The sequence below is a fragment of the Mobula hypostoma genome, chromosome 17, assembly GCF_963921235.1.
Source record: "Mobula hypostoma chromosome 17, sMobHyp1.1, whole genome shotgun sequence".
Taxonomy (NCBI): Eukaryota; Metazoa; Chordata; class Chondrichthyes; order Myliobatiformes; family Myliobatidae; genus Mobula; species Mobula hypostoma.
The window spans coordinates 12,914,993-12,927,642 of record NC_086113.1 but is presented as its reverse complement, the minus strand read 5'-3'; the positions used below and the strand labels follow the sequence as shown (position 1 = coordinate 12,927,642).

The window sequence follows — 12,650 nt, the reverse complement described above, 5'->3', positions numbered from 1 at the left end:
CACACCTGGAAATTAAAGAGCTGCACAGAGAAATGAAAACTTGAAATCTTTTGGTATATAGGCATTTGTATTATTAAACCACCACAAAGTATGCTTATGAACATGAAAATCTGCTACGATGGCACCAGACAGCAACTTCTTCAAGCTGATCTGCAGAAGCAGCCAAATTTCTATTGTTAATGTCTCATTTTCCTTTTCAAGGTGGATGGGGTTCTGTCAGTGTCCTTGACCAGCAGCTGCACTCAAGTTGCAGTGGTTCCCACTCCCAGGAGTCTCCGACTGGGCATTTTTTGATATCCCAAGGAGAAAAAAAGCAAACGCGGCAGACTTTAACATCGCAATCTTTTTTTGTTTTGTTAGTCTTCCTTCTCCCTGTGCGAGATCTCTCTGCCCCTTTATCAGGAAGAGAGAGCCTGCGGCACGTCAAATTGTCGGGTGAATCATTAGTTTTCGTGGTATTGCAGTTCATGGTGCTTTTTAGGGGCTTTGCTGTCACTCGCATGGTGGGTGGTGGATACCGATGCTTTTTGCTGTAGTAAGTGGGCGAAGGGGAGGGGCAGTGGCTTTGGGATTCTTAACATTTTTACTGTCACTCACTCTTTGGTGTCCCTCTGTTTTCGTGGATGCTTGCAAAGAGCAAGAATTTCAGGTTGTATATCGCACACATTCTCTGATATTAACTGGAACTATCGAAATAGTTCTAACAGTTTTAAAACAAATATCCAGTGCCAAAGTTTTGTCAGACTCATTTGCCATCCAATGAAGTGAAAACAGGAGGAAACATTCTGCGTGATGCTAAGGGTCAGACCAGTGAGGCACTTACATATGAAAGAGATTCAAAAAGAAATCAATTTGCGATGAAAAAAATTACCTACCAGTATAAAATACAAACAGTGGCATCAAAATTGCATGAAATACATTCACATTTTAAATTTTTTTTTGGATGTGTAATCTGGAGTTTTAATATTTGTAGTTTAAATTACATGCAAATGTAATCATTATGATATACAGCTTAACACTTCTATTTCAGATCTGGTAACTCTCAAACTTACCTTCAAAATGTGACAAGACTGACATCCAAGTACCTGAAAATGAACTTTAAATTAAATTGTGTCACACTTCCCTGGCCACAACTTCCCAACGAGGTGGGTGTTTGATGTGGCCAAGTTCCGCAAATGCTTTGGTTAAAATAACCTCCGGGGCGGGGGGAGGAGGGGGAAGATTTGGTCTTTTTTCCAGTAGCTCTGGCTGGGGCTCAGATGGAGCAGAGATAGTGAGAACCCACACAGTTAGTGCATTAGTGATCTGGCCCATCAACACAGTTAAACAAATCAGACAAGTGACACTGCCATGAAAAAAAAGGAAAAATGCTTAATGATCAATCTTTGCTTTTATTGTCTCAACAGAATGCATTACCAGTGATTTACAATTTTAAAACTGAGCTGTGTTACAGGGTGGTAGAGAATTCTCTGTACAGATCATGGTTAAAAAAACCAGTTTAAAAAGTCGACTGCAACACCCTTCTCAGGTTGCTCAATCATGAGACAAATCTAACCATTAATAAATAAGGCAGCAGATACCGTGACTGCAAACTAATTGGCAGTGGCAGATTTAAGGTAAGCTATCAAGTCTTCACGCTCGCCCTTCTTCTTGATACCCGCAAAGATCATCTTTGTTCCCGGGATATATTTCTTTGGATTCTCCAGGTAAACTCTGAGCGTCTCCTCACTCCAGATAATACCTGTGCAGAAAAAGAAGTGTCACCACCTTCAAATCAGATGAAAACTCCCACCCAAAACTGTCTGGAAACGATTGAGTGCGTTCAGATCAGCACACAGAACCAGTTTGACCAGGAGGTAAAGCAACTTCAGTTGGCTAGAGTACCCCTAAATTCTGGGAGGGGTTAAAGGTCAGGGAAGCAATACTTCCAGCACCCATTCATACCTGTGTGCTCTAATGAGGCCTGTGGTCAAAATACTGCCTACGTTCAGAATCAAAGATCAAATATAAATCATCTTATGATCACAGGAGTTGGAAGGTGCCTATGGAAATTCATTCAATAAACTGAGGGCAAAACAAGAAAATTAAATGAGTGGAGGCCTCTTGTTCTGTAAAAAATTAAAAACCACAAGTCAAAAATCTTCCAAGTGCAGTATATTCAATTTTATTTCTACATTTAGTCACCTCAAACATTGGAAAAAGTCCACAGCTACAAAGTATCATTCCTTTTCCTGGGCAAATGACTAAACTTCTCCTCCTGCTAAGTGCATTAGCATACCCAGAAGCACACATTACAAACGGTACATTGTGATTGTTCAACGTAGATTATCCTTCTGCTAGTTTCTAGGAGCACTTTAAGATTCAAGATTGTTTAACGTCATTTCCAGTACACAAGTGTAAAGGAGAACAAAATAAACGATTAAGTTCCAAAATTGTACTGGCCGTGCAATACAAGGACCCAGGATTCGCTCTCCTCTCACCATTGCCATCAAGGTGGTGGTACAGGAGCCTCAGGACCCGCATCACCAAGGTCACGAACAGTTATTACTCCTCAACCATCAGGCACTTCACTCAGCCCATCACTGAACTGGACTCGCTTTCAAGGACTCCATCTCACGTTCTCAATATTTATTGCCAATTATTTTTAGTCCCCTCCCCCCTTTTGTATTTGCACAGTCTGTTGTTTTTTTTTGCGTATTGTTTGCTGTCTTCCCTGCTGGGTGTGGTCTCATTGATTCTATTGTATTTCCTGTGTGATTGGCCACAAGATGATGAATCTCAGGGTTGTATATGGTGACAACTTTATTATTTAAGTTCTTTGAACTTTGAACTGAAAGTTTATTTAAAAGAATAGAAAATGCATGCAAGAACTGCAATCCCAAAACAGTACCTGACCAGCTTGATCTTTAACAACATACAAAGTCAGTAATTTTACCACAAACAATATAATGATTGACTATACTAATACACTTCAGAAACTTTTCCTCACTGTCAGATAGCCACAGATCCCCAAGTTTGGGATAGATCGAAAAAAAGGCTAATTTTTTAAGCATTATTTAGACTAATGAGCCTTCTGGTCCCCTGAGCCTATGCCACCCAATTACACCCGTGTGACCAATTAACCAGCTAATCTGTATATTTTTTTAAATGAGGGGAAACTCAGGAGATTGCTGAGAACAAACTCCTTACAGACAGGGTGGGAATTGAACCTGGGTTGCTTGTTTGGGGGGTGGGGGGGCTTAAAAGTTCTAGTCCAAAAAGATCTTGCATGCTGAAAAAAACCCAAATTGTTCATATAAAGGTTTGCTACTAAAACATCAATGCTAATGCTAGAAATCTTTTACTAAATGCTTCCAAAATATCCAGTAATAATTTGATTTCGTGAGTATGGAAGCTTGAGAAAGACATGAATAATCAGCTATGTTAGCATTTAACAAATGGAAACTAACTGATCACATTATCAAAGTTCAATTGATGCAATTAAAGTCATACAATTGACATTAGTTAATAATTCAAATAAAGTTCAAAGTAAATGAAAGATCTCTCATTAATTAGTGATGTTGAAAAACAATAATAAATCCTGTATAATAATTAGGCTCAATTTGCATTTCCAAACAATTTGTTTGTCAAGCACACCACTTTGCAAAATATGTTAATAGCGACAAATTGTTTAAAATTTGAACCCTGAAGATTCAGAAATCTCACATCAGAATTTACATTTCATATTTCAGCTATTGTATAATGCAAAAGTGAAATGCCTGAAGTGATGATTTTCAAAAGCAGCAAATCTTCTTCTTAACAAGTGAAGGGGTTAAAAGTTTCTAATTGAAAAGGAAATCCCAGGCACCTAGAACTTACCCTTGTTTTTGTTTGCGTCCGTGTACGAAAACCCTTCAGCCTGGCCAGTCTTACGTCCAAATAACCCATGGAGGTTTGGCCCAGTCTTGTGCTTGCCACCACTTTCAACAGTGTGACACTGTGCACACTTCTGAACAAAGATCTTCTTGCCCTTTTCGATATCACCCATTCTGTTGTTTCTAAGGAAGAAAGTAGGAGTCGTCAGCTACACCTTCACCAATTTCTGCTTTGTTACTGATCTGCAGCTTGAAAATTCAAATGTTAAAGACAAAGCTGAGTTTGTCATATGTACGCATGCAATGAAAAACTAACTTGTGGCAGCATCATAGGCGTATACCATACAAGCAGAAAAAACCCCCACAGATTTTACAACATAAATAAATACCAAAATTAAAGTCTATATCAATACTAAAATCGAGTGATCCAGGTTCTGCCAGATGGTTCAAGAATCAAATACTGGAAAGCTGTTCTTCAATTTCCACCACAGCCTGTAAGGAGTTTGTATGTTCTCCCCGTGACCACGTGGATTTCCTCTGGGTGCTCCGGTTTCCTCCCATAGTCCAAAGACTTAATTCTAAATTGTCCTGTGATTAGGTTAGGGCAAAGTCAGGGGGGTTGCTGTGCAGAGCAGCTCAAAGAGCCTATTCTGTGCTGTGTATCAATAAAATTTGTTTTTAAGAAATCCTGGTGTGGGGCTTCAGGCTTCTATCTGGCAATAGCTGCAAAAAGATTACACAACACAGATGCAGGGAATCTTTGATGAAAGACGGTCGCTTTTTGAGGCAACACCTCCAGCAGACACTACCAGTGGTAGGGAGGGATGCACCCATGATGTTTTGGGCAGAGTCCACTGCTCTCTGCAGACTCTGACAGTCCTGACCCAGTCACGATGCAGAGAGTCTGGATTCCTTCACCGGCACATCTGGTGGTGTTCAGTGACAAGCCAAACTCAAAGACATTGGTGTTCTTCCCTTAGACTTCAGGGATGTGCTGGGCCCAGGAAAGGTTAGCTAATACGCTAATGCCCAGGTGCATAAGGCTGCTGACCCTCTCCACCACTGTTAGAGCAGTGCCTGCCTCGCCACACAGTTGTGCACGTAGAGGGTAGAGCAGAAAGCTAAGCGCGCAGTTGATGGTCAGTGAGAGGCCATTACCGACCCCCACCGATTCTGGTCTGCCGACGAGGAAGTACCCAGCTACAAAGGGAGATACAGGAGCCTCGGTCTTGAAGCTTGTTGAATTTTAGATGGAAAAAATTGTGTTGATTACAGTCAATGAACAGCAGCCTGTCATCTAGAGTAAAGAGCCACAGGAATCATATCTACTAAGCGGTTGTTGCATTGGTGTGGATCCAAGTCATCTCCGAAGCAGGAGCTAATGAGTCACACCATAACCAGCCTCTGGCTCTTCCTGATGATTGGTGCCAGTGCTATTGGACAGTAGGTATTCAGGCACAACACCATCCTCTTCTGAGGCTCCAGTAGAAGCAATGAAGCCCCTAAAATTCATAAACACTCACACAATAAAAGTAAATTTTACCTTTTTTTTGCTTTAAGCGCCACATTTAAAAACACCCCTTGTGGCAGGGACTCAGGTTAATGGAAAGTCTGCTCAATATTCGTTTGGAAGGAAATTAATTTTCATCTCCTATGCGCCCTCGGATGAGAAGTGATAAATCGGACCATGTGGTGGTTCTGGTAATCAAAGGTGACGAATCCCATCATCAGCACAGACACTGCAACTGGTGGGTTTCCTGATACACGGAGCAAAAATACTGAGGCAGTGCTCATGGGGTGTTCCGAAATCTGCTCCTATATCATTGAGCGCGGGTCTTCAGGCTCTTGTGCCTCCTCCCCAATGGTAGTTGGGAGGAGGAATGCAAGACCAAAATCATAGGAACAGAATTAGGCCATTCAGCCTATAAAGTCTGCTCACTATTTCATCATGACTGATTTATTATCCCTCTCAACTCTATTCTCCTAACTTCTCCCTTTGAGACTCTTATTAATCAGTAATTTATCAACCCTTGCTTTAAATATACCCAAATATTTGGCCTCTCCAGTTAACTGTGGCAACTAATTCCACAGAATGATCACCCTCTTGCTAAAGAAGTTCATCACCTCTGTTATAAAGGATGTCCTTGTATTCTGAGGCTGTGCCCTCTGTTCCTAGATTCTTCTACTGTGGGAAACATCCTCTGCACACCCACACTATCTAGGATTCAGTTTTTGATAACTGAAAGGGTAGGAATCTTCGGGCTAACGTGGATGCAAGAGGCCACACAGCTGTGGCTAAAGCTAGAAGAGAAACCAGGCCAGAAAAGGCACATGGGGATTGTGGTTTGGTTAAGGATGCTAAGAATTGCAGACTGGGCAGGGATGTTTTTCAAAACTAGTCACAGGATCATCTCCAGGTCGAACATTCCACACCCAAAGAACAGTCCATCACTAAACGTACATCGTGAGATTTTTTTTTAACTTCAAAAGTACGTTGGCGGTAGGTACATAGCCCCAACTTTAAATTCAACACGTTTACTTCGGACCAAACGACTGCAGCTTCAAGGTCAAACCGAAGGTCATTCTAAAGTCTAACGTGGGGTCAACACCGGCGCGGTGGACCATTTCAAGGTCCTAACATCATCCAACAGGAATCGGAAGGAGCGGAGGTGTTCCCAGCAACAGCCGCTTCCGGCACTCAAGGACCGCACACCGGCATCACGCAAGAACCGGGCCGGAGGGCAAGAACAATTCCCCCTTGGTCGTGTCAGAGACCGTATGGCGACCCCCGGGCATTAACCCACGTGTTCCCTCCTACCAGCGAGCAACCCCTCGTTAGGGCTCGCAGGATGGCTCAGGAACCGCGCTTCGGGCTCTGCCCTTCATTTATCCTTCACCGAACCCGGCCAAAAGCCGGAAGCCTTCGTTTTTAAGTCAAGCCTTTAGGAATAGCTTTGCACGTACACCCTCTACCCGTGCCTTGCTCACCAAATGTGGCCAATAACTCGCTTCCAAAAGACCGGTTAATCAGCGTCCACTTAGCAAATCCAGGTTTAAAAACGAAACCCATGAATCTGATAGAGGGCGAGGGGCTGAAAGTAGAAGCGAGAGCTTTCGGAGCACCAAGGCCCCCATCGTACTGCTGATAAAGCGGAGTTTTCAATGAAGCCTCATTACAAAACCAGACCTCGCCGCTTCCTGTCCTCCGATTCCCGCCGGCCTGGCCCTCGCTCGCCTCCGGTGAAGGCTTCCCTTCAATGGGGCTCGGTACCCCGGGTTCGAGCCCGGCTCCTCTCCGCCTCCAGGGCAGCTGGAGCTTAGAGTTCGCCACCTGCGGCGCCCCGGCCACCGCTCACCGCTGCCCGCGGTCAGAAGAGGCCGGGAGCGGGCTCGGGGACCGGTCCTCGCCCCGGCCACCGACTCCACCATCAGTGGCTACGGCACCATCACACTCACACCCACTCCCGCCGCGGGGCGACTCTGCGCCGGGTTACCCGCGCTCCCTCACCTCGCTGCCCGCCGCCTCACTCAAGGTCGTCCACGCCGCGCCGGCGACCCGCTGGATTCCGCCACCCGCTTCTCAAGGGTGTCCGACCGGGACAGAGAGAGTAGGAAGTCGCTCCACCCCGCCCCCAGCTATTGGACACGTCGGCCGGAGCCCCGATACGTCACCAGGCTGGGGGGCACTGAATGGATGAATCCCCTGTCAATCAATGCCCCGTGACCGCTGCCGGCTTCAGTTGCGTAGGACGCGAACGGTGACGTAACAGGTTGGCATGTAGCAGCTTGAAGTGTCAAAGTGACCGAGGGGGCCGCCCGGGCGCGGTGGTTCCCTCATGTCGGAACTCAGTAAGTCAGGCAACATCTATGCAAGGGAATAAACAGGTGAAGGGTCTCGGTCCAAAGCATCGATCGTTTATTCCGCTCCGTTGATACTGCCTGCCTGAGTTCCTCCAGCATTTTGAGTGCGTTGGTCAAGATTTGCAGCATCTGCGGAATCTCTTATGTTAAGGCGCCCGAAGCTCCGGCAGGTGCAATGGTACTCTTCCATCACAAGACACAGAACACTGCTGTTGGGTGGGATTAGAACTAGAGGTCATGGGTTAAGGGTGAAAGGTGAAAAATTTAAGGGGAACAAGAGGAAGAACTTACTCACTCAGAGGAATGAGAGTGTGGAACTACCTGCCAGCACACGTGGCGCATGCAAGCTCGATTTCAACGTCTAAGAGAAGTTTGGATGGATGGATGGAAGGGACATAGTGGGTTATGGTCCCGGTGCAGGTCGATGGGAATTAAAGGCATCCGTTAGTCTTGCGAGACCATGGATCTGCGCCTGGAAAGTCTTCAGGGCGCAGGCCTGGGCAAGGTCGTATGGAAGACCAGCAGTTGCCCATGCTGCAAGTCACCTCTCTCCACGACACCAATGTTGTCCAAGGGAAGGGCATTAGGACCCATACAGCTTGGCACCAGTGTCATCGCAGAGCAATGTGTGATTAAGTGCCTTGCTCAAGAACACAACACGTTGCCTCGGCTGGGGCTCAAACTCATGACCTTCAGGTTGCTAGTCCAATGCCTTAACCACTTGGCCATGTGCCTACGTTCGATGGGAATAGGCTGTTTAAATAGCACTGACTAGATGGGCTGAACGGCTTGTTTCTTTGCTGTACTTTGCTATGATTCTAATATTGCACAGGCTGTTCGTTTCTTGATGTCAGCTTACACAATTTACCCTCCCCTCCTGTGCATTACCCATATCCCCACATTCCCTTCAAATTCCTGCATCTTATCTAAAATCCTCTGATCCACCAAACTGTCTACTTCCCCTGCTAACCCTCACAACTCAAACTAAGCACTTGCTGTTCTGCAAAAAAAAATCTTGCACCTCACAAACACATGAGATTCTGAAGATGCTGGAAATCCAGAGTAACAAACACAAAATGCTGGAGAACTCAGCGTCTACAGAGAGGAATAACCCATCAATGGATTCTTCCCCCTTCCTTTCCAGTTCTGATGAGGGGTCTCAGCCTGTAATGGCGACTGTTTATTCCTCTCCATAGATGCTGCCTGACCTGCTGAGTTCCTCCAGCATTTTATGTGTCTTACAGTACTTGCACCTCGCCTCACATTTTAACTGCCCCCACACACCCCCACCTTAAAAGCATGTCCTCGGGTGTTTCACATTTCTATCCTGTGGAAAAGATTCCAACTGTGCCCTATCTATCATCATCATCATTCTGTGCCACGTCGTATGACCGGGGGGGGGGGGGGGATCGCGGTCTATGACCATGTTTGTTGTTGGCAAATTTTTCTACAAAACTGGCCGCCTTCTGGGCAGTGTCTTTACAAGGCAGGTGACCCCAGCCATTATCAATACTCCTCGGAGATTGTCTACCTGGTGTCAGTGGACACACGAGCAGGACTTGTGATTTGCATCGGCTGCTCATACGACCATCCACCACCTGCTCCCATGGCATCACGTGACCCTGATCAGGGGCTATGCAGGTGCTGCACCTTGCCCGAGGGTGATCCCCCAGGCTAGCGGAAGGAAGGAGTGCCTTGCACCGCCTTATCTCCACCTCATCACCCTATCTAAGCTTCTCCTGATTTCAAAAATCTTCCAAGTAAAGGTGTAGTGTTATAAGAAAGGACAGAGGAACACAGCGGAGACACGAGAGACTACAAATGATGGAGAGGAGAAGATGGCGGCACGACGCAGCTCGCAGCAGCCACTCCGGTGGTGATGTCTGTTATTTGTCAAGTAGGGTGCTGTGTACAATCCTGATTTGATGGAGACGGACGTGAGAAGCACAGAGGAACATCTGGTGAAACTTCTGAAATGCCTGCTTCGCTGCTGCTGCTACTGTGTGGTCCAGAATCTCCGGAAGGGAAGGCCGCGAGTCCTCGGCTTTGCCTATTGCTCAGTGGCCGGGGTGGGGTCAAAGTGCTCGGAAGAGGCTGGTGCTCGGTGTCGGAGGGCTGGTCGGAGGCTTGAAGTTTTTGGACGGACTCAGAGTCCGCTGCGGTCGGGTGCTTCCAATGGTGCTGCATCGGCAAGTTTGCGGCGCTTGGAGGTTCACGGCAGGGAGAGTTTCTACCTTCAACCACCTGCGTGAGATGATGAGGCTATCGGGACTTTGAGACTTTTTCTTACAGTGCCCATGGTCTACATTTATCAAATTATGGTATTGCTTTGCACTGTTGTAACTATATGTTACAGTTATGTGGTTTTGTCAGTTTTAGTCTTGGTTTGTCCTGTGTTTCCTGTGATATCATTCTGGAGGAACATTGCATCATTTTTTAATGCATGCATTTCTAGATGACAATAAACGAGGACTGAGTGTCCTCATAATCTAATCATAAGCAGCGGCACACAGGATGTTGAAGGAACTCAGCGGGCCGGGCTGCATCTACGGAGTGAAACGAGCTGTCAGTGGTTCAGGTCACGATCCTAATTAGGACTGGACATTACAACACAAGAGCGGGCCCTGTCATCCACCCATGACTGTGCAGACGATGAGGTTAAATTCGGCAAGTCGCATCTGTCCTTGCAAAGTCTACATTCCTCTATTCCCAGTCAGTTCTTTAATCTGCTAAAATCACTCTCCAGTTTGACTCCTCATGCCTGCAGGCAACTAACATCCTTTGTGGGAGGGAAAACAAACATTTTGCAAATTCTCCTTTGTACTTAGATCTCTCACTTTAAATCAATGTCTCTGGTACTCGACTTCCCCTCTGGGGGAATAAAGACTCGGTCTATGTACTCAAATTTTATTTGCCGAATTTGAGCTGCTCTTTTGCTCTTGTAGGCACATTTTATAGATGGCCTCCCTCTTCAAAGAGAGGAGATTCCCTTCCTCCGCCATCAACACTGCCCGCAAATGTATCTCTTCCATTTCACACACGTCTGCCCTCATCCTATCCTCCTGCCACCTTACCAGGGATAGGGTTCCTCTTGTCCTCACCTACCACCCCACCAGCTGCCACGTTCAGCACATAATTCTCTGAAACTTCTGCCACCTCCAACGACATCCCACACACCAAACAGATCTTTCCCTCCGACGTTCTGCAGGGACCACTCCCTACGTGACTCCCTTGTCCATTCGTCCCTTTCCACTGATGCCCCTCCTGGCACTTATCCTTGCAAGCAGAACAAGTGCTACAACTGTCCCTACACCTCCTTTGCCACTACCATTCAGGGCCTCAAACAGTCCTTTCAGGTGAGGCGAAACTTCACCTGTGAGTCTATTGGGGTCATATACTGTGTCCGGTGCTCCCAGTGTGGCCTCCTGTATATCGGTGAAACCTGACGCAGATTGGGAGACTGCTTCACCAAGCAACTATGCTCCATCCATCAGAAAAAGTGGATCTCCCAGCTTCCCATTTTAATTCCATTCCTTTTCCTACAAGTCAGTCCATGGCCTCCTCTGCTGTCATGATGAGGCCACACTCAGGTTGGAGGAGCAACACCTTAAATTCCATCTGGTTAACCTCCAACCCGATGAAATGAACATGAACATTGATTTCTCAAACTTCTGGTAATGCACCCCCTTCATCATCCTCATTTTCCTCTCTCACCTTATCTCTTTATCTGCCCATCACCTCCCTCTGGTGCTCCTCCCTCTTTTTTTCCCTGGCTTACTGTCCTCTCCTATCAGATTCCCCCTTCTCCAGCCCTGTATTTCTTTCACCAGTCAACTTCCCAGCTCTTTACTTCTCCCCTCCCCCTCTCCTGGTTTCATCTTTCACCTTGTGTTTCTTCCTCCCCTCCCCCGCCTTCTTACTCTGACTCTTCATCTTCTTCTCTCCAATCCTGATGAAGGGTCTCGGTCTGAAACATCGACTGTACTCTTTTCCACTGATGCTGCCTGGCCTGTCGAGTTCTTCCAGCATTTTGTGTTGCTTGGATTTCCAGCACCTGCAGATTTTCTCTTGTTTGTATATCCCTTAATTTTGTTTCCTTGACAGTGGTGGATTCAGTAATGGTAATACCATTAAATGAGTTCCGGGAGTCTCCCGCATATGAATAGTGGCTCCCTGATGCCCGCAAATTATATACAATATCACGGAAATCAATTTTTTTCCGAGTGAGCAAGCGAGAGAAAGCGAGAGAGAGTGCGCAAGCGAGAGAGAGAGAAAGCAAGCGAGAGAGCACGCAAGTGACCACGAGAGAGAGAGAGTGCGAGCAAGAGAGAAAGCAAGCGAGAGCGCGAGAGAGAAAGCAAACGAGAGCAAGCAAGTGAGAGAGCGCGCGAGCGACCATGAGAGTGAGAGAGAGAGAGAGAGAGAGCGAGAGCACGCCATGGCAGAGTGTTCCAAAAAAAAAGAAAATATAAAACGTATGTTACCCCAGACTAAAAAGTGTACCCCTGCCTAATAGGGGTAAAAAATAATGACAGTGTTGTTCGCTGCACTGTTTGCAACAGTGACTTTTCTATTGCCCATGGTGGGTTAAGACTGTAAAAGACATGTTGAGGTGAGTTTAACAGGTGTCTTTCGTTCATTAGCAAAGCTAAAATTATTTAAACTAGCTGGCTAGCTGCTAAGGATCTACTCTATTACAGACATCCCACCTCTCCCGGAAGTTCCGGGAGTCTCCCGCAATTGATGGTGCTACCTCCCTGAAATGAGTGTTTGCAGGGTGGTATGTCTGTGAATGCTGATAGCGTCACAGCCTGAAACTTGTCTGGTGCAGACATCAATTGCTATTGGCCAGGTCTTTCTGTATTTGATTGTGGGATTGCTTAGCTCTGCGTATTGCATTGTGGGATTGCTTAGCTCTGCGTGTTGCATTGTGGG

General features: G+C 46.2%; 1 protein-coding gene across 1 annotated transcript; it reads right to left on the bottom strand.

Annotated features, from left to right (window-relative positions):
- Positions 1–1,371: 1,371 nt before the first annotated feature.
- Positions 1,372–7,514, bottom strand: LOC134357851 (cytochrome c, testis-specific). Its single transcript, XM_063069565.1, has 3 exons — positions 7,363–7,514; positions 3,859–4,037; positions 1,372–1,741 (listed from the first exon to the last, which is right to left on the bottom strand). Exons 2-3 carry the CDS (start codon positions 4,025–4,027, stop codon positions 1,593–1,595), a joined length of 318 nt encoding a protein of 105 aa, XP_062925635.1. The 5' UTR covers positions 4,028–4,037; positions 7,363–7,514; the 3' UTR covers positions 1,372–1,592.
- Between the last annotated feature and the right edge of the window lie 5,136 nt (positions 7,515–12,650).